The 23,197-nt window shown below is 27.6% G+C and overlaps 1 protein-coding gene across 2 annotated transcripts in view; it reads left to right on the top strand.

The window, feature by feature from the left end:
- The window catches only part of LOC107447492 (RYamide receptor-like), a 71,452-nt gene that overhangs the window by 40,329 nt on the left and 7,926 nt on the right, over positions 1–23,197 (top strand). For both annotated transcript variants that reach the window (XM_043048420.2, XM_071178344.1), the window contains exon 2: positions 6,497–9,090. In XM_043048420.2, coding sequence (XP_042904354.1) covers positions 8,326–9,090 — 765 coding nt within the window. In that variant the 5' untranslated portion in view covers positions 6,497–8,325. The remainder of the gene's footprint in view (positions 1–6,496; positions 9,091–23,197) is intronic.

Genomic DNA, 23,197 nt, shown 5'->3' on the forward strand with positions numbered 1-23,197 from the left:
AATATAGTTAAAAAGAAAGTGACTGAATTATAAAATAGCAATTCAAATTTAAACAACTTTGCACAACCTGCAAATAACTTAACAATATTTAGTAGCATACCTACAAAATAGATTAACGAAGCAGCATATTAGAATATCAAACATAACTCAGAAGACGAGCGTACTCTTGAATGAAATATGGTATCGCAGTATTTAAATTTCTCAAAATGTAGTATTTGAATTTCCCTAATAAATTTTTTTTTAAATGAAACGATTTTTATGGTGTTAATATTATGTCTTAAGTAATGAAAACAAAGTACATTTTTGAAATATTTGAATGAGTTTTTCCCAAAACTATGTTATACAATTTTAAAGAATCTTCATAAATTTTCTAAGATTGACAGTCTTTTTGATGCTTTCTATCATTTTTGCAGCTATTAAAAAAAATAAAAATATTATGCTTTTATCAAATATTTTAACTAAAATGTATTTCAAAAGATTCTATTTCTTCTATTTTCAATACTTAGAATTTACTAAAGATAGTGATTATTTTTCCGAATCCTGACTTATTTCTTTACTTTTCGGGAAAATGTTACTAAAATGGGTTATAACTTATATTTTAATTATAAGTATAATAATTTATACTTGTAATTGTAAGTACCGCTGCATAGCGAAAAAATTTATAAATAAACACAAAGAAAAAAGCGGTGCCTATTTCAACGATTAGAAATGGTCTATTTATTTTTATATAATTTTATTTCGATGATCAAATTAAAAATTGATAATTTTGAACCCAGTTCAGTAGTGCTAACATAGATACATAAAACTTAATTATCTTAATTTATTTGTATTATTAGGAAACAACCACCTTTCGTAATTGCTTTGCATTTATCATTATTTTTTCTCTTCTTAAAAGTCAATATTTCCCCCTCAAACAAGGAGCATTTTATAAACAAAATATATAATTACTGTAGTTTTGTGTATGAAAATTTTGTTCAGGGAAACGAAATGAAATATTACTTATCCATTAATCATCTGTTCTTGAAAACAAAATTTAAACTAAAGAATTTAAATTGCGCAACTCAATAAAAAGAAAAAAATGAAAAGAAATTTCATTCGTTAACGAGACTCATATAAGTTTAAATACAAAACGGTTTTATATTTCTCTTTTAATTTTTAAAAATTTCAATATAAATGTTAAGATTAATTTCTGGCGACATCTAATCCCTCTATTTCTGTTTTGTAACTTTTAGTATTTTTTTGTTTTGTAACTTTAGTTTCAAGAACGAGCTTTAAAATTAAGGATTTAGAGAAACAATAGATAAATAGTTAGTGGTTGAAGCAAATAAATGAATAAATAAGCAAATAAAATATTTAAAAAAAATCGGAGAACAAAATTTCCGAGAAAAACACTTAATTTGTAATAATTTTCGAACAATTAATTTCAAATTAAAATTTCGAAAAGAGAAAAAAAAACTCACTTTAAGTTTACAAATAAAAATGGTTCTTCCAGAATGTCAAATTTCAACTCAGTAAGAGGGCTGTAGATCAGCCGGCATGATATTTTTTACTACGAGTTTAGCACTTAGCAATTTTCGAACCAATTATCGAATGTTAAGTGTTTTTATTCCATTGTACTCCCTGTACATTTTCAGCAATTCTTAGTAATTTCAAGTTTCTAAGTCTTTTGATTTTCGTACACCAGAATAAAATGAAGCGCAAATTTAAACACCTATAACGACCGGCAGCGTCATATATGATTTTTTTATTTTATTTAAAAATTCATTCAACAAAGACACTTGTAACGGTAGTGTCATAAAGGTTTTGTTTTATTTACATATATATTTAACAATAAACACTTATAACAGCAGCGTCAAATACGATTTTTTTATTTAAAGACATATTCAACAATTAACACCTATAACGGCAGCGTCATATACCGTTTTTTCAAATTTAAAGATATATTCAACAGCGTCCTATACGATTTTTTTAAAATAAATATATATTCAGCAATTATCATCTATAACGGTAGCGTCATATACGATTTTTTTTAAAATTTATAGATATATTTGACAATAAACACCTATAACGGCAGTATCATATACGATTTTTTCGAAGGTATATTCAACGAAGATATGTTCTACAATAAAAGACAAAATTAAATTTTAATTTTCATTGAATTTCCATTTTCATTAAATTTCCATTTTCATTAAGATTAGAAAAATGTCTTTTAAATTCAAATTAGATAAAAAGCATAAAACAGATGTCTCAGTCACGAGAGCAAGTTTTATATTTTATTTTGTAAGTAATTGTTATTAATAATAACGCATTTCTTCAGTTTAAAATACTCTGGTAAGAAACTTGTATAAGAAAGATAAAATCTGTTTTTTTTTTAATATAATTTATTTTGAAACTAATTTATTTTGAAACTAATTTATTTTGAATTCAATATTATCAGGAATTACTGTTTATATAATATCATATTTTTAATTTAGTTTTAATAAATGAATATGTTCAAAAGTATAGTAATGAAAGAAATAAAAATGGGTCTTACATTTTACTTTACAATTATCAATAATAATAACACATTTTTCTTGTTTAAAATTAGCTTGCAAGTATTCAATATCAACACAATTGGACTATAGTTCCATGAAGTAAATTATTGTGCATATAATGCCGTATTCATCTATCTATATTCACAAAAGGCTATTCTTCGAACATATATAAGTCGTATTCGTAAAACGTACATTTGTTTAGAGTTTTCTAAAGAAGTTGTCAAGTGCAAACGAAAAATATATCAATATTTATAAAGAGAAATAATGTGACATATTTGAAATGTAAATTAATGTGAACTTTTCCAAGTATGTTTCCCAAATTCCGCCCATATATTTCTTCGCACGTTTTAGTTTTATCTCTGTCACAGGATATTTCTGGTGACATTTCCATGACACATTCTTTCGTGACATTTTTACCAAGATTCTCCACTCACTAACCCACGAAGTTGCATCTCATTCATTCGAGGTATATTTTCTAAGAAGTCGATATTTTTTTAAAATAACAAAGATCATTTTGTTTATAAAATGTATAAATATTTATAATTTTGTGTACTGAACATTTTGTCAACATGTCAATCGTAACGAAATGAAGGATTACATTGTTCGAAAAAGGAAAAACTGTACCTGAAAATAAAATGAAGCATAGGAATACAGAAAGTGCGACATAATAATAAGAAGAAGTAATAAGTGAGAAGTTATTTTGCATGTTAACAATATGATACGATAACCTTATATTGCATAATAGTTGAAATGGAAAAATGGTTTTATTTCTATTGAGTCTCTTATATTTTTTAGAAAATTATATAAATGTAAAGATTTAAATCTGGCCATATCTTATCTTTTTTATCGTTAAATTTATTTTATATTTTCATTTTTTGTTCATTAGTGACATCAAGTCAAGTGTGTGTGTGAGCTTTTAAAATAAAAATCTTCAGAGAGATGATAAATAAAACTTTCTACTGATTAAATTCCACTGTAATTCTACTATTTATAAAAGAAAAATGGGAAAATGCACTAAAAATGAAAACAACTTTTTAAAAAAATGAAATTTCTAAAAAAAAAAAAAAAAAAAAAAAATAAAANCTAAAAAAAAAAAAAAAAAAACTTGAGTCAATTCATAAATAAAAATGGCCCTTTCTGCACATCAAATTTCAGCTCTACAGTTGCATTTCTGTGGGTTGCAGAGCAGCCTTCCTGTTATTTTTTATTTTAAATTTAGCAGTTAATAATTCTTGCAGTAATAAATGAAATCTTTACGTTATTTACCTTGTACATTTTTCATCATATTTTTGTATTTTCAAGTTGCGTATGATTTTTTTCTGCAAATCAAAATTAATCACAAAATTGAATACCAAAAGCAGTGGTACTTGTGTTTTTTCAATAAATCCAGAAATTGAACCTAAGTTTCAAAATAATATCAAACATTTTAAAAATAAATGGGGCATAAATTAGTGTAATCTGGCAAAGAAATAATCTAATAAAAATTAAAGTATAATTACAGTTACTTAAAATCCAATTACTGTAATTATTAAAGTCTAACTAAAGTTAAGTTACTTTACCTTACGCTACAAATAACTCATTAGTCTCCTAAATCTATAGACGTAAGTCCGGTGGACATTCGAATATATTTTGATCTAATGGTGGAACATATTCATACACAATTTTATTGTTCAAAAATTAGTGTAAATTATTTAGTAAGCAGACATAAAATGTAATTTCTAATTTCTATGAATTAACATCAATAGATTGGAACTTTTGACACACGAATTCAAGGGACAGCTACAATTTACAACCATGAAATTGCTAAAGATATGGTTGGAAAAATATAGTCCTATAAGTACAGTTCAGAGTTTGAGATTTTTATTTCATTAAAAATATTTTTCAACCCATCTCTGGAACTACTTAAGGCAATTTAAAGACGCAATTTATTTTGTGAACACCCTTATTTTATTTGCACCCTTAATTAATTTGGTAGGCAGGGGTTCTAAAATTATAAATCTCAAATAAGCATAAAAATTCATAAAATAGTTTTTTAAAATAAAGGCAAATTTAAGCATTGAAACTGCACCTTTTTTACATTACGTTAACAGTTGTATAAGAAATTATTATGCATAAGTAACAAAAATTTTTTTTATCGATCAATAATATATTTATCTGAGTTTTCGTCTTGAAGAATAGAATTAAATATATTGTTTAATATTGAATTTTTAAGGAAAAATACTTAATATTGTTAATTAAAGTAGGATAAAAATAATAAATTCACACTTAGTCTTTAGATTTTAGTTCAAAACATAGCTAACATTATGCATAAAAAGTTTGAAGGAAATTCAATAATGTACTTTTTTATAATAAACTTTTTTGTATCTTTTTTGTTTGTTAGCTTAAAGAAATTTTCTCAAAATCAATGTTTTTCTGGAAATGTGTTTAAAGTACGTAATTTCTATTGCGTTTGTTTGTCAGCATGCAAAAAGAAAACGTCTTTAATTTTGATTCTAAAGATCGGAAGACAAAAATATAAAGATATTTAAACTTCTAATCAACTAAAGTTCAAATGTAAAAAAATAAATAGAAAATAAACCTTTGTCGAAATCGCATATTTTCACCCAGTTGGATGTTTGGGTAAATAAAACATTTTTTTGTTCACAATTATGAAACTGTTTTATCGAAAGATCTATAAAAACTTTTTATAAGTATTTATTACCTTTCGCTATTTGAGTTAATAAAAGTCAAAAAAAATTTTACGATGTCAAGAACATAATTTTTTTTCATAATTTGAAGTAACCAACGTTGTAATTTTTACAAGATTGGTCAAACTGCTTTTAAGTTAATTTTTATTTTTAAAAAGTTTTCGAGATTTCAATTCTCGATAAAGGTTTGCCTTGTTTCGTTTAGCCTTTAAAGCAGCATTGTTAAATATGATGTAAAATATTTCTTTCTTACAAAGCAAAAATGTTTCGTTTAATATTAAATAGTAAAAATCAGTAAACGAAATTGAACTAATGATAATATTTAAAGATGATAAAAAAAAGGTATAGTAATTTTTAAAGTCCAGAAATCAAACTTTGAACGAAATCGATCCAGCAGTTTCTGAAAAATTAAATTTCAATGAAAGTAACAAAACTTTTGCTTATCGAAAAGTTTTTCATTATTTCTGTTCAAATTATACAATGAGAAAAAGTAGTACGGTTGATACTATCAGAATATGGTGAAATTTAACGGGATTCTGGCTCTATGGGAAGAATAAGAGACTTCGGTAAAATTAACAATAAAATATGGTTTAATAATATTTGATAAAATTAGATAAATGTGGTAAAATTTTGTAAATTTTATGATATTTGGAGCATGGCATAGCATAAAAACTATTTATTCGGTTACATTTAATTTTCAGTTTTTGTATTTATTAATAAATGTATGGTAATAAAAACTACAATTTTAAAAAGCAGAATTTCCGAAAAATGAACGGATAATAACAGATAATAAATGAATAATTCAAATACCTTATATTTTGGTTCTATTGAACAGAATTATGACTTTTTTTTAAAATCAATTACTATGCAGTTAGGTAATTTTACCAGAACTTTTCTCTCCGCGTAGATTCCATTATTTAAGATGACTTAATTGAAAATGTTCCAAAGGTTTTGAGGGTTGCAAATTTGCATTCATCGAAAGATAATTTTTATTCAAACAGAGTATGTTTTTTTGTTGCCAATTTTGTTCGCCACAAATCAAATAGTTTAGGGACTACCTCTGAAACCTTATTTGCATTTCGGTTCGTTAAACTATCACGAGATTAAAAGTTATTCAGAGTGTTTTTTTTTTTCATTTTATGCACTTCATAAATAAAAAAAGCAATTATCATAATTCATAATAAAAAGTAATTTTTGTAACATTTATCTTAATAAAAATGCAAGTTTTGCTTAGTTTCTATGTTCTTGTTTCTTATGTTCCCTTTTTCTTTCCAGATGATGATTACTTGAAAGACTTACCACAAGAAAGCATGAAAAAAAATTCCTAATCCTCTTAATGTTAGGCACAGTTTTTTTTTCTTTTACTTTGCGGTAGTTTCTTGCTTTGATTTTAATGGGAAGATGGAACAAAAGAGAAAATAACCATTACACTACGTTGACCAGAATACCAAAGCTAATCAAACAGCCTTCATATCATCTTCAACATTATAAAAAGAGCCACTTTAATGAAGAATTTTTCCGTGTCCTTTTAACTAGAGTTAATTAAAGCAGTTTTTTTTCGGATGGTGATGACGTGGAAAAATTAATTTGAGGGAGATTACATTTTATTGATGCAGATAAAACCTATCTAATACGCATCTAATAATCATTCATTGGCGTCGTATTTGTATTGTATCATATCATATAAACAGTTACTTTTACGAAATTTAACCGATCATTAGAATTGATATTTTATAACACTCAGTTATATTCGTATTTATTTACTTATGCTTGTAAAAAACATCAACTAATTAGGTTATTTTTTTCAATAATATTAAATTCGTTTACAGTTTTTTATTCCAATTAAATATTACATTGTTAGTAGATAATTGATTTTTTGCACTACTTATATTTTTTTAATTGACAACTAATCAAGTTTTCAATAATAGTAAATTCTTTAACAGTTTTTTATTCCAATAAAATATTACATTGTTAGTAGATAATTGATTTTTTGCACTACTTATATTTTTTTAATTGACAACTAATCAGGTTTTCAATAATATTAAATTTTTTAACAGTTTTTAATTCCAATAAAATATTACATTTTTGTAGATTATTCATTTTTTTGAACTACTTATATTTTTTTAATTCACAACTAACTAGATTATTTTTTCAATAATACTAAATTCGTTAATAGTTTTCTTATTCTCATAAAATATTACATTCTAGTAGATTATTGATTTTTCTTTAGCACTACTTTTATTTTTTTAAATTGACATTACTCTTTTTTTAAATCTTTTTCTCAATAATATTATTAAAAATGAGTCAAAACTATTGTTGTAATCAGGAAAAATGACGTAAAATTGTATAACGTTTTTTATGAGAGCATCAGAAAAATAAACTCAGATTTTTTCCTGGTATCTAACCATTTTTCTTTTAATTTACTTAAAAATAAGAACATTTTATCTAAAATTCAACATATTTTATATGATGAATTCATATTTTGAGTGATTTTTGTTGTATTAGAAGATGCGGAAACATTTTATTAACTGAAGGTAAAAAATATAATCTAGAAAGCACGTTATCAACAAAAATTGCTTATCTCAATACATTTGTTATCGATGTAAACTTCAAGAAAATAAAATTTGCAATTTAAAACTATTTGATCTTTTCGAGCATGTCATAATTTTCTGTAACTTCTTATAACTTAAAATGATAACTTAAAACTCATTTCATTAAGCAAAACAATTTCTAATAATTTTCCCTTCAAAAACAATGTTAAAAATAGAATTGACAAATAGTTAGTGTTAGTTAACAAAAAGCCGTTAAAAATAGATGACAAAGAAACATTAAAAGTAGAACTTCAATCAAATCTTATGCTAAATATGGCAATTTCCCAATATGGCGAATTATCAGCAAAAGTGGCACAACACAATAAAACTTTTTCCATCGATCTGGACTCACAAAAATAAAATTTGACTTGGAACTTATTTAATTTCATTTGTTCTGTGCAAAATTCAAAGTCTTTTTTTTCTTCTAAAATTTGGTAGATTTTGAAAAAGCAAATAGTATTTTGAGTGATTTTTGTCTAAAGTTATAAATACGAAAACATTTTATCAGCAAAAATGGCACAACACAATATAACTTTTTACATCGATGTGAACTTCACAAAAACAAAAGCTGACACTCAAGATTTGGAACCTGCTATATTTGTTCCCAAGTCTGTCGAAGCAGTCATGCATGTGATGTATATAGCAGTCTCAGCCTTAGCGATTGGTGGAAACGGTCTGATTTGCTATATAATTATAGCGTACAAGAGAATGAGAACAGTCACAAACTATTTCATCCTGAATTTAGCCATTGGCGATATTTTAATGGCATGTCTTTGCATACCATTTGGATTTGTATCTAACTTGTTGCTACAGTATTGGCCTTTTGGCGAAATAATGTGTATTTTAGTTTCCTACGCACAAGTGGTGTCTGTTTTCGTCAGTGCTTATACAATGATTGCTATTAGCATAGACCGATATATCGCCATTTTGTATCCTTTTAAGCCAAAGATGAGCAAACTTCAAGCCAAAGTTTCCATATTGTTTATATGGAGTGTAGCATTAATTACGCCTCTGCCAACTGCTGTTCTGTCAGAGTTGAAAGTGCATCCTTCTTGGACTGGTGCAAATGATACGACCCGCTACATCTGCATCGAATCCTGGAGTACTCAAGAGCAAAAGTACTATTACAGCATGGCTCTGATGATTCTTCAGTACTTCTTCCCTTTGTGTGTCTTACTCTTTACTTACATGAGGATAGCTATTGTGGTTTGGGGAAATCAGCCGCCAGGTGAAGCAGAGGATATTAGAGATCAGAAGCTTGCAGCTTCAAAGAGAAAGGTAAATTATAATTACTTTGCTTATTTCTGTTGGGAAAAAAATTCGTAAGTATAATGCAGAAAAAAATTATGAATTTTTTTTTGCATAACTACCACTATAAATATTAAATACCAATTCACTAGTATATAAGACATGTTAACTTGACTCTATCTTGCTGTACCTATTGATAAAAAAAAGTGTGGAATCATCGATAAACTCTTCCCATAATGGCGACCTCTGAACGTTATAAGCTATCTCCAAGATCACTGAATGCTCCATATTAAACTGTTGATTTGCTCACAAAATAGCGCTCATATATCCGGTGAAGTATACACAATCTCCCGGAAAATAAGTAAAAAAAAATCAGCTATAAAGTTAAATAAATAAACTGCATAAGACAACTAGTGGTATTCTTCATCGAATTCTATCACATAAAATTCTGTAAGGAGAGTAATGTGGCGTAACTAACACTATAAATATTAAATACCAATTCACGAGTATATAGGACATGTGAACTTGATTTTATCTTGAGGTACCTTTTGATAGATGAATGTTGACATGGTGGATAATTATGTCCCCATAGAACTTTTATCCTGATTGCTTCAAATGCAATGAATCAAAGCATCAATGTGTCACTTATACTTCAAATGAATCAAAAATGTATACACTGATATTGGTAAAGTTAGTATATTCTTCTACGACTTTTTCTTGTCTATTTTCGTCAAAGTTTGGTGATTCTAAACTGAAATCATTCCCAAAATTCCAAAAATTATGTAAGTAAATATCAATTTAACAAAACAACAATGTATGAATTTAAGGTCTTAATGTTTTTCTACGAAAATCTCGTATTATAAAATAAACTTTTTTTTTGTTTTTGGCGTATTATTAGTTACAAATAACATCTAAATTGAAAATATGCAAGCAATTTTAACTCATAACTTATGTTTGATTAATTCAATAATTTATTTCTTAATATGTAATAGAGACGTTTCTTTTTTAAAAAAAACATAATTAATTTATTTAAATTACTCAAAAAGCAAAATTTTTTAGTGTAAAGAGATATTACCTAAGAAAATAGCGCAATTGTGTCTCCTTAAAATAAATCCAGAGTACGCATTCATTGTTTAAGAAACTCTATTTATCATGGACTTTAAAAAAAGCTTTCTAAATTAGTTTTAATCAAAAAAGTATTTTCTATTATATTTTCTTAAAAAAACATCTTGTACGAATTATGACATGCATACTTCTATGAAAGCCCTTTTCAAAGCAATTCCGTTACTTGTCGTGAATTATGGGTAACAGCAAATTGTTTATTTTGAGAAACCGTTAAGTATTAGTAAACATAATAGTTATCATTATCCAGTTTCAAATATTTTCTTCCGAGTTAAAAATATATCCCTATCCTGTATACAAACTTTTCCTATTATTTATATGTTCCTGTTTACCCATTGATATCTAAATTACTCCAAGTTAGCGGACGTAAGCAGTATATGATATCGATAATCAATGGAAACTGGAGTGAGCCAGACATGCCACCACATGCACAAAACATAGTCTTAACTGCCACCTAAATTATGTCATGAATCATTTTTGCCGATATTCGGCAGCAGACAAAGAAAGAAATTTCGGCCAAACTTCTGATGGATAAAGATTGATATTCCTTGAGTACCACCTTTAAAAGAAGTTTATCTGTTTATCTTTTAGTCATTTAATGTAACTTTCCTAGCCAGTGGACTGAAAACAAACAGATAAATAATGTTTATTGTGCTGTTGTTTTCGTCAAATTTTATTGATGAAGGATGCAGTAACGAGTCACAAATTAAAAGGAATATCTTGAATGCAAAATCATCTTGAATCGTAAAACAAGAACATGTGAAAATTCTGAGAAATAACTATGCATATTTAAAAAGAAAAGAAAAATAAAAGTTAAAAAAAACCGAACAATGATTAAATTTTACGATTTTTTTAAACTTTCAAAGTGTTAGAAATTGTAAATCAATACCATCCTTTGAACTTCAAAAGAATATAAACAAGTATAAGAAAAGTTTTAAAGTAATTTTCGGAAACAAAAAATTCCATAGCAATTTATAAGAAGGTAAAATAAAAATATTTTTGTTTTCCAAAAGATGTCAAAATTATCATTTACTATAAAAGTAAAAAAATAAAATAAAGGTACAACCAATATGGAAATTAAATAAACTTTATTATAGAGTTTTGAAAAATTTATACGAACGCACATATAGTTCTACTTTTTTTAAACTTATGAAAAATATATGTTAGGTATGTTTCTGCTTCGAGTTTTAAATTGATCCATTCCCTCTCGCCATGGCGAAAACTAACAAGATACTTAATTTATGTATAAAAGCGAATGCAGTGTTTCTTTTTTCATAAAGCTATTTGTTTTTCAACTTTTGCAAAAATATTACATTTCTGCCACGAGTTTCGGAAAATTTTACATGCATAACCTAGTGCTAAAATGAGAACTAACAAGAGCTTATAAGTAAAATGCAAATATAGTATTACTTTTGTCTTACAGCAATTTCTTTATTTTTTTTATAAAATATATTTTTTTCCTCTAGTTTCGAAAAATTTTTTAAGTTACATGTCCTTTTGTTATTGTCAGAAATAACAATGCAAATAACTTTCGGAACATTTAGTACTTTTTCTCGTAGCATCGTATTTTTATAATTTTTGCAAAATGTATCACATTTCTGATACAAGTTTTGGAAAATGACTTCCTCCTGAAATGAAAACAAATCAGCGCTTACGTTAAAAACTTAAATATAGTGTTTCTTTTTAGCGTAACTACTTTTTAACTATTTTGCCAAAAAAAAAAGAAACTATATATTAGGTAATATATAACAAGCTCTTCCAATTCACCGATTACTTTTTTACTATTTTGCAAAAAAAAAAAAATCATATATTAGGCAATCTATTACAGGGTCTTCCAATTGTAACTAGACTAAAAATATATTACATAGCAAAACTAGTTTTTATTAAAATTTGTATCACTTTCTAGAATAGCTCAGATGCTTAAGCATTCTTTAAAATTTTAACATGAACTTGTAAGCTACATTTATTTAAAATTCGTTACAAACTATTTTATATCTACAAACTTATGAGACGGTGTTTAGAAATCAATAATTTTATAATCTCGATAATTCATGATTCTTAAAATAGAATTACTAAGATAAATTAAAGTACCATTTAGCATTCCCCAGTAATAGAATTATTATTTATCTTATGCAGCAAGATAGTAATCGCATTAAATCTATTATCCTTTAGTTTCAAAGCCCTATGTCAGCAAAAGCACCTAAGTATTCGGTTGAACGGTTTTAATGAGAGTTCTAGGCAATTTGTTAGTTTACTGAGGCTTTCACTGGACTAATTCATTGCTTTCTCTATTGAAGCGTTTTAGATCAAGTTAAGTATTTTAGAACTGATCACAATGAAGAAAAATCCTGATTATTTAACCAATACAGTTGTTTTTCCGATAATAAATAAATATTTAGGGCATTATACAACCCTAATATAAACTTTGACAATCCTTGTCAAGACAAAAAAAATATGCACATTAAAACAGTGGTTCCCATTTTTTTTACAGCTATGGAACCCTAAATGATCAATCTTCCTCTGACAGGGCCCTGATATTATCAAAAAAGCATATAAAGACAATTGTGAATGCATTAAGAGTTGGTTTTTTAAAAGTTAGGCAGGGTTGGATGCGTGGCATTTCTGATTTTGTTGAAATTTTCAGGAAATGTTCTTTATGTGAAACTATCAGACACGTGTTTTTTATTTTTAGTGGAAAGTTTTTTTTTTCTCGCAGTGTCTGGTGGCCAAAACTGTCAATCCTCCGAAATTTTGAGAAAAACTCATAAATATTTCACAAGCGTAAATATTTTTTTTGAAACGAGTAAATCACGACGCTAACCGTTATTTTATGTTTTGCTACGTTCACACTAACAATTAAGATAGAAAATGTTTGCCTCAAAGGTCAAAGATCATTAAAAAATATTCGAAAAAGGGCTATTTTTTTAGACTTTCACCATCAAAACCTGATAGTATCAATAGTGAACCCCAAAGATCATTCAAAAATATTCGAAAAAGGGCTATTTTTTAGACTTTCACCGTCAAAACCTGATAGTATCAATAGTGAACCACAAAGATCATTTAAAAATATTCGAAAAAGAGCTATTTTTTAGACTTTCACCATCAAATTCTGATAGTATCAATAGTGAACCACAAAGATCATTTAAAAATATTCGAAAGAGAGCTATTTTTTAGACTTTCACCGTCAAAACTTGATAGTATCAATAGTGAACCACAAAGATCATTTAAAAATATTCGAAAAAGGGTTATTTTTTTAGACTTTCACCGTCAAAACCTGATAGTATCAATAGTGAACCACAAAGATCATTTAAAAATATTCGAAAAAGGGCTGTTTTTTTAGACTTTCACCGTCAAAACCTGATAGTATCAATAGTGAACTACAAAGATCATTTAAAAGTATTCAAAAATGGGCAGATTTTTGAGACTTTCACCGTCAAAACCTGATAGTATCAATAGTGAACCACAAAGATCATTTGAAAATATTCGAAAAGGGGCAGATTTTTGAGACTTTCACCGTCAAAACCTGATAGTATCAATAGTGAACCACAAAGATCATTTAAAAATATTCGAAAAAGGGCTGTTTTTTTAGACTTTCACCGTCAAAACATGATAGTATCAACAGTAAACCACAAAGAATGAATAGTACCTAAAAATAAACATGTGTGTGCAATGTAAATAAACGGCGTGACTTTAAAATTGACCTTAACGTGGCAGGAAACTGAAATTATGCACAATTTTCAAGGTCATTAACTGCTTTTTGCCAAGACTAGACAAAAATGAAGTTTGTAAGAAAAGAAGCCTTAAGTATAGCAGAAACAAAATAAATTCATAGACCCATTGCTACTGATTCAAATTTTTTATAATATGGCCCTAAAATTTAAGACCACTACCGGAGTGATTAGAAAGCTATAAGTTGTTTTAAAAAATGTGATATAGACTCAACGTGAATATCTGAATCTGACACATTGAGCCCCGAGCTGAGCTACAGTCTCAATCTATAACTCAGACATGGGTCTCAAACTTTCGGATCATAATATAAAAAAGCTGAATCAGCAATGCGATGAGATATAATAATACATTTTTTTATATATGTATGTCTTTTCAATAATTTATTCCATATATTGTAAGACAAATTAGATATTTTCAAAATTCTCCTATTTCTTTTTTCACTATTATCTCACTTTAAATGATATCATGTAAACAAAAGAAACATAAAATAAATACTGAATTATTTATCTAAACATAACTAGGGATTTCAAAAACCATTATTTGTAAAGAATAAGTTCTTTTTCTCTGCTATACTTCAGCGGAATCCAGGACTTCACTGAACACATTTCAGAATTAATTAAGAACAAATTAAAAATTAAGAATTTCAATTAAGACAATTTATGACAATTAAGAATTTCAAATGAATATTTAAGTGAGGAAAAAAGGAAAATACTCTCGAAATTTTCGAAATCTGCCAAATCACTACAGAAAAAGGCGAGACCTTGTAGCAATCTTTGTATATTTAGAATAAGTGAATTTAATATTTATATGTTTATAATTGATGTTGTCATTTTTCAAAAACAGCCCGGAGATAATATTATTACTGCAGGGATACCTTGTTAACAATTCAGTTTGAGCGGTGGTAGAGAATTTCAGAAAATTGAAAGCATAAAATACTGATAAAAAAGGATAAAGTATACCAGAAATGAGCTCTAGGTAAAGAAGTATTTATTAAATTTAATTAGAATAAGAAAATACAAAACAGTATAGAATCATATTTATAGAAGTGTAAAAGAAACATTTGTTTTATTTTTTGAAACAATTCCAACTGACACTTTAAGTGAACGAAAATTTGAATAATAAATAAACTTTTTGAAAATGGAATATTTTTCTAGAATACAAATCAATTATACAGTAATTATTGGTGGCAGTGAGAACTCTGTAGAGAGAAGTAGAGAAAGATGCTTTATTTTTAATGAAGAATAATTTATGTTTACTTTATAATTATGTTTATGTTATGAAGACAGAATTCAATTTTCCTATTCTTAAACAAAAAATGTTTTGAATAATTCAACTTAAAATTGTTTTTACCCCGTCCTTATCTTTTATATACCATTAAAAAATGACTAAACAGTTATCTAAAGTAAAATATTCTTTTTTTGTAAAAATTATGAACCTCATCAAATTTTAATTAATGATGTGCACGAGCACTTGAAACTAATGCATAATTATTAGTTTATTATAATTTGTTAATTTTTTTCTGCATTTTTAAGCAGTAAATTTAATATTACTTCTTAGAAATACACTCATGTTCTATAAAATAAGTAGTTTTTTTCGAGGAAAGCAAAAAGGTGCTTGTTTTAAATAAATCTTCTTGTAGAAAATATTTTTATTAAATAGTTTCAAAGCAACAGACAGAAAGTCTTATCGAAGAATTAACTTTCATTAAAGCCTTACGATTCACTAGACGGTAAATATAATAAGTTAAAGAAAAAAAAATGGATTTCAAAATTTAAAGGAGATTTGTCTTTGAAAAGCCAAAACAACAATGGAAAAAGCAGTGAGCGTACCAATTTTTCGACATTTTTTTTTATTTCAAGCTTATAACATAATTTTTATTGCAGAACTCCAATTTCTTTACTGTATATAAAGAAATAGCTACTCTTTATGTAGAATTTCATTAAAACTCTCAATTGGGTATAATATGAAAAAAACACAACTACTTCGATTTAGTAGGAACAACATACGACGCAATGCTAAACGAATGGAATTTAGTTGTTGTTTATTTAGTTATTGTTATTAGTAGTTGTTGTTATTTGTTTTAGTTGTTGTTGTTTATTTAGTTGTATTTAGTTTCAATAACTTTTCTTTATAATGCAATAAAATCTGGCGAGCAGCTATTTAAACGATCGAACACTTCGTTTGTTTATTTGTGGCTTGAAGTTAGGCTCGCAGAAAATGCCGTTCATGGGTTAAATTTAGTAGGAACAACACAACCTGTGACGTAGGCTATATTATACCCAATTATATTTTTAAAAAAATCTGCAGTATAGAGCTCTTTAAGCTAAAAGGTAAACTAGATCACTGTTTAACTCTCATTCAATAAGTTTCCGTTTGCTCTATTCCTATTGGACGATTCGTTTCTCTCTCTCAATAGAAACGTATTCCTATTGGTTCCCTCTGTAACTGATTGATCACTTATAGATTTTCAGTGATGAAGTGAAGTGGCGTCAGCTTAGAAATCTCAGTAATTTCATACTTAAAATAGACTAATTAAGTATTTTATAAAAAGGAAGTTTCATGGTGGGCAACATTGTGTCCATATATTCGAAATTAGATAGATTTTAATTTTAGGTCATATTAGCTTTCTAAAATTTATCTCAAGATTCATAAACTATGGTAAAAAAACTTATTTTACTGTAAGAATTAAACACAGAATAGATTACCATGAGTGAATTTTAAATGATCATTGTGTTATTTTTTTTAAATTAAAAAGTTTCTAAATGTTTAAATATTAATGCTTCTTTTTTAATTTAAAACTTGTGTTATTACTTTTTTTAATAGTTCAGATTTTTATTTTTATTCTAATGTCATAATGCATCGCACCATTAAGCTCCCCTTTAAAAAAATATCCCAAAAATAGTTTACATTAATCATAAATTATAACTGCATATTTTAGATAAAATAAAAAGTTTTAGCAGAAGTGACAAGACCAACTTTTCCTTTGTGTTGTATGGAAAAATTGGAGTCTTGCATTTAAAATTCTAAAAAGAGCATGAATTCGAAAAAAACATTTGAATTTCGGTAAACGTACTGCTTTGATACTACTAGTCAGACCCCTTAATGGGCTTAAATGAGATTAGCAATAGGATGCTTTGACGAAATTCAATTAATGTAAAAAATATTTTTTAAATAATGATTAGATACAAATCGTATCTTGATAAATTGTTATATTGCTGACACTGAATAGTAAATTTTTTGTTTACAAACATTTGATCTTGTTTAACATGGAGATGCGGATTTCAAATTCTGAAATTTGCTTTGAAAGTTACAATTTTTAAATTGACCTTTATAGTTGATTTTTGTTGAAATGTACAAGTTTAAAAACGTTATATATAACAGGAAGTCACTTAAAAGTTGCCACCAACTTCTAGGGAAGTTACGACACAACATTAGGATTAAAATTGCATAGGAACCCATGACAGGAAATGACGTAGATGCGGAAAAGGACGCTTCACTATTATGGCTTGTACAGAAGCACACCATAATAGGTAAACGTCTCTAGCGGCGTATGGTGATATTTCTGGGCATGGGTTCCTTTGCCATTTTAATCCTGATTATATGCGCTAATTATATATCACTTATGTATAACGTTTTTTAACTTGTACATTTCTAAGCAAAACAAACCAAAAATGTCTTAAAAATGGTTGCTTGATNAACTGTTAATATTTTCTAAAATCGATTTCACAGCTTTAAAGAGGGATAAATAGCAATTCCGAAACACCTATTAAAAGCCTTTTTTCTTTAATATTTACAAAAGTTTGACCACTTGAAAGTTGACAAACTGAAAAAATGGGTAGACTCGCCCCGGTTTACGGTACAATTTTTAAAATGACCTTTTTAGCTGATTTTTGTTGAAATGTACAAGTTTAAAAACGTTATATATAACAGGAAGGCACTTAAAAGTTGCCACTAACTTCTAGGGAAGTTACGACACAACATCAGGATTAAAATTGCATAGGAACCCATGACAGGAAATGACGTCGATGCGGAAAAGGACGCTTCACTATTATGGCTTGTACAGAAGCGCACCATAATAGGTAAACGTCTCTAGCAGCGTATGGTGATATATCTGGGCATGGGTTCCTTTGCCATTTTAATCCTGATTATATGCGTTAATTATATATCACTTATGTATAACGTTTTTTAACTTGTACATTTCTAAGCAAAACAAACCAAAAATGTCTTAAAAAATTTTTGCTTGATTGCGAGAAACCGATTGCAGATTTGAAATTAGGGATACGAAAGTATCTAAGATCTGTTAAAAAATACCATGCAAAAAAAAAAAATTAGTTTCTTAGTGTGATCATTAGTTGCTGGAATGCCGTCAATTACAGAGATTGTGAATAATGACTTATCGTTGGATATCGATTGGTCGTGGAAATATTTGAACATTTCAGACATTCAGTTGTTTTTTCTGCTTTTAAGATACCCGATATTTTGAGCATAGATGGCGCCACTGAAAAACAAGAAACTCACTCTCTGCCTTAAATTCGCTTGGTTTCTCCAAGAAGACTTGCTGACATTGGCAAATGACATTAAAAAAAACAACACAACAGAAACAAGATATCGTCTATCTAAACAATATCAAATCCACCCATACAATTCTAAGAAGATAATAGTTTTTGAGTGTCCGAAGCAAAATCGAGACATTTAAAAAAAATAAACAGGTGATACCAGTGGAACCCTACACTTGATGTCAGTAGATACTTTTTAAGAGCTTAGTGGTAAAACGTGATAAGCATAAGCTTGCCCTGTTTTTACAAGTTTCTTAGGTCTCAAAAGTATAAGTCATCACTACTTCAATTTTTCCAGCATCATTCATGAACAGTGCAAGAAAAAAACCCGGACCAACCTAAATTACTTTTCATCCAATGATCTGATCTTCATGTTCTAGAACTCAATCGTGATGGTTTGAAGGGGTGACCTCAAATGTGCTAATTAATTAGTGCAGACGATATTTTAAGTTACGAAATCAGACACAAAAATGTACTTTCTCTGAAAAATAAACATTCCATTTTTTCGCCGGAATAGGATTTTTGATTCCCAAAATAAAGGCGCAATCTGGGGAATATGGTGATTTTACTTTTTTACGTATTTTGCCATAGCTCGAGAACTTCTTATGGGAATATTAGCGCCCAATTATAAAATTTGTTTATCCGAAAATAATTCTATACAAAAAATTTTTTTAGTTAATGTTTGTAATCTTATTTAATAAAAGACGAAAAAGTTTCGAATTGTAAGGCAATTTTTTTCATCAGTTTAAAATAGCTAATTTTACAGGGCAAAATACGAAATTAAAAGCTTTCTATATTCAATTAATTCGATTAAAATTCAATTTCTCGGGCATCAACTATTCAGCGATTTCGCTCAAATTTTGTGTTTTACATTTTAAATTGATGTAAGAAGTTGAATACTTAACAATTCAAAAACTTTTCGATTATTGTAAAATATAATAATAAAAAATAAACAAATGTTTACTAAAGTTTCTTTTTGCATAGAATTATCTTTTGATCAACGAGTTTTATAATTAGATGCAAAAATTTTTCAATTTTCTTACACACTTTTTGAGATGTAACGAAATACGCAAAAAGTGAAACAAACATTAAAGTGTCCAAGCTTTGGTTTGCTCTCCTGACCGAACTATTGGGACCATATTTTCCAGATTGCGCTATTTTGGGCTATATTCAAAAATCCGAAACTGAAAAAAAAAACATGTTTATTCAGAGAAAGTACGTTTTTTTGTCTTATTTCGTGAATTAAATATCGTCTGCAGTAATTAATTAAAATATTTGAGGTCACCCTCTCAAATCATTTCGATTGAGTCCTAGAACGTGAAGATCCGCTCATTAGATCAAAAGTTATTGAGGAGGGTCCGCTTTCTGTTGCGCATTCTATAGGAGAAACCTCTATATATACTCAATAGAGAGACGCGAAGCAACGAGTTTATGTAAGTGAACCAAGTCTTTAGAGAAATTATGCAATAATTACTTATTTAATAATTAATAATTTAGAGTAATAATTATGAAACTATCTGTCTAAACTATCTATATAAAACTATATAAACTATCTATATAAAACTATCTATATAAAACTATCGATATAATACTATCTAAACTATTCAAGCTTTCAGTACCATTTCCCATCAAGTTACTTCTTTCTTTACTAAGTGAAAAATGTTAATTATAATGACGAAGATAATGAATTATATAAGTGAAAGAACCTTCTTTTTTTAAAAAATAAAAGTGTTCTAATAATCATATAAGTCACGTGATTATGCTTTCAAAGAATGTTAACAAAGGGAAAAAAAGGAATATTGCTCATTAGTGCTTTGTAGCAAATCAGAAAATCTTTATGCATTAATTTTTGTTTGTATTTCTAGCAAAAAAATTAATTATTACATCTAATTTTTTTTAATCAAGACTAAATTAATATTAACATTTTTCTGCGTTTTTTTTGGGGATATATTTGCAAATTAATGTCGGTGTAAGTGCCTTGACTTCTATATTATTAAAACGCAATACATTTTAGCAACTGCCTAAATCTTTTCTCTTACGTCTTATTATTAAGTAATCAAATAACAAATCTAATTACAGCTACGTAGCCTTTCCGCAGATAAAAATAAAATTCAAGGAATCCAATTTACACTTAACCTAGCAGAATCTTCAAAGAAAGGTTTTATTAATCCAATTACGATTGGAGACTTAGTTCAGAAATAATTCTTCATCGTGTCTTAGCACATCTAATCAGCAATTTATTCGCATTGAGATTTTACGTTTCATATATATCAAATTTAATCTTATGTTGAGCTATTTATAGAATATATAGCAATATATTGCTATGTATTCTGTAAGCAGAGGAGCCTATGGGATAAGTTTTTTTTTCCTCGAATTTTCCATTTATTTCATTGATATTTGAACTTCTATTTTCAATTTTGAATGGAAAATAAGCTAATTTCACACTGGCCTCATCTTGAAGGGAGAAGTTATTCAAAATTAGTTGCAAAATAATTCTACGAATGATAGCGCTGATGACAAGAAAAACTAGGAAGCATTGTTTTCAGCTGCATGCTAGAGTACTTTAAATGAAATTAGCGCGGGTGTCATTTAATTTTATCCACAGATTTCACTACGTATTTGTTGCAAGTTGTGGTTGCTTTGAAAACACTTTATTGTACTTTTTTCAGTTAGCAACGTCATCTGTTGACGAAATTTGTTACTAATTTTGAATAAAGTTCTGGTTTCCTAAACAAACCGTACATTTCTATCTTATACTGTTTTTCTTTCATTGATTCTTCTAAAGCACAGTCACTTCAGAGGGCATTTGATATATATAGATATTGCTTTACTTTATTGAAATATATTTTACAATATTAAAATATCATTTCTTTATAAATATACCATATAACATTATATACAATGATAACCTCATTTTAAATATGAAAAATATTTCTTAATCCCACAGTGCAGAATAATTCTGTGGTTCATTTATCTGCAAAGCGATATTTTACGCAGCATCTTCTTTCAGACAAAATATATCTAATTTAAATGTTCCATTTTCTAAACGTGTGAAGTTTTAAACTCAATTTAAAACCTAACTTTATACAAAATTTTACGTTAAGTACATAAGATTTCTCACTCTTAAAATTTGCAGAAGAGAATAAATGAACCTTTAAGTATGAAACTTTAAAACTCCCAAACAATCCATGGAACATGCCCATGATCTCCCAAGCCATTTAAGCATATAACCCCTATTTACTATGCGTGAATTTAACACAAATATAATTCATTGAAAAGCGGCTTTTCCTTTGATAGCATTTCGATAGGCTTTTCCAAAAGGATATCCGAACAATTTTCTTTTTTTTCACTTTTCTCTAACCTTTCACGGAGTTTTCGAAAATGGAATCTTTCTTTTTTCTCTCTGAGCTTAAATTTTCTGTTGAAAAGAGTTTCCTGTTCCACATGATTGCGTTTATGATACAGCTTGGCAAATAGAAGAACACTTTTTTTTTTATAAATAAGGAATAAAACCTCAATTTGTGGAGGACTATTCTTTAAAATTGAATTTCACTGATTTCTATAGAAGAGCTGTTTTCATATCAGTTTTTCAGCCCCAGTAGCTAATAAAATTTTTAGTTAGTTTAGTATTTAATAAAAAAATCCTTTAATATTAACTATAGATAACTAATTTTAAAATCAGTGTTATTCTGTAGCTAATAATGCGACTCATGAGTAGAAATGTCTAAGCTAATGTCATTTCACTTACCTGTAGTCTGGAATCCGCCATGATCATTCAGTTACAGATGCATCACATGGGATGCATATGCGTTTCTCTCTCGATAGGAATACGAATAATATAATAGGAATAGTGCAAACGGAAACTGATTGAATGATAGTGGAACAGTAATCTAGTTCAGCCTCTGACTTGAGCATCTTTATACATGATAAAAAGGGGGAAAATTTTATTTTGGGAAACAAATGTGTTTCAGTTAACTATAACGCCAATTAGAATAACTTTACATGTAAACAAGTTTAAAATATCTTAACTAGTAAAACAAATTTTACCAGTTAAAATAACTTAACTGTAACCATAAATAACTAATTTCAAACCAGTGTTATTTTGTAGTTAATATTTAGACGCATGAATACAAGATGAAAACGGACATATTTTTTTTGTTTTGTTAAATAAATTCAATAAGGAAAAATCAAAAATATGTCTAGATTAACTGAAACACTTTACATATTTCTAAAATATTGATGTGTGGGGACTTTTAAATTTTTAATTTGTGAAGATCTTAAAGGTAGAATCCGGTAAAATATGGTCCGATACGGTAAAATTGATTTTCATAATTTTTTAAAAGAATAATGGATATTTTCTAACGTAATGTCTTACAATCAGTCTTTAGAGTTTTATAGCACACATAAGGGAGAGTCGGGTAGCCCCGCCCACTTAAGGAGTATTGCTTATATTTCTGTATAATATTGAGTAATAATCAATATTTTTGTATGCTTCTATTGTTTTATCATCTAATTAAATAATGCAAAGAGAATAAATCAAAAAAAGAATAGTTTAACTTAAAAAAATTGAAATTTAAAAAAAACATGTTTTTCAGCCTTTTTCAAAATGTGTCGGGTAGCCCCGCCCAGTTGCAAAAATTATGTGCTTTGACTGTTTTTTCAGGTGTAAATGAAAATGACCAATGTATTGACAATAGATAAACCTCATTTATCATCTTTCGTGAGCATTG

The sequence above is a fragment of the Parasteatoda tepidariorum genome, chromosome 3 (genome assembly GCF_043381705.1).
Source record: "Parasteatoda tepidariorum isolate YZ-2023 chromosome 3, CAS_Ptep_4.0, whole genome shotgun sequence".
Taxonomy (NCBI): Eukaryota; Metazoa; Arthropoda; class Arachnida; order Araneae; family Theridiidae; genus Parasteatoda; species Parasteatoda tepidariorum.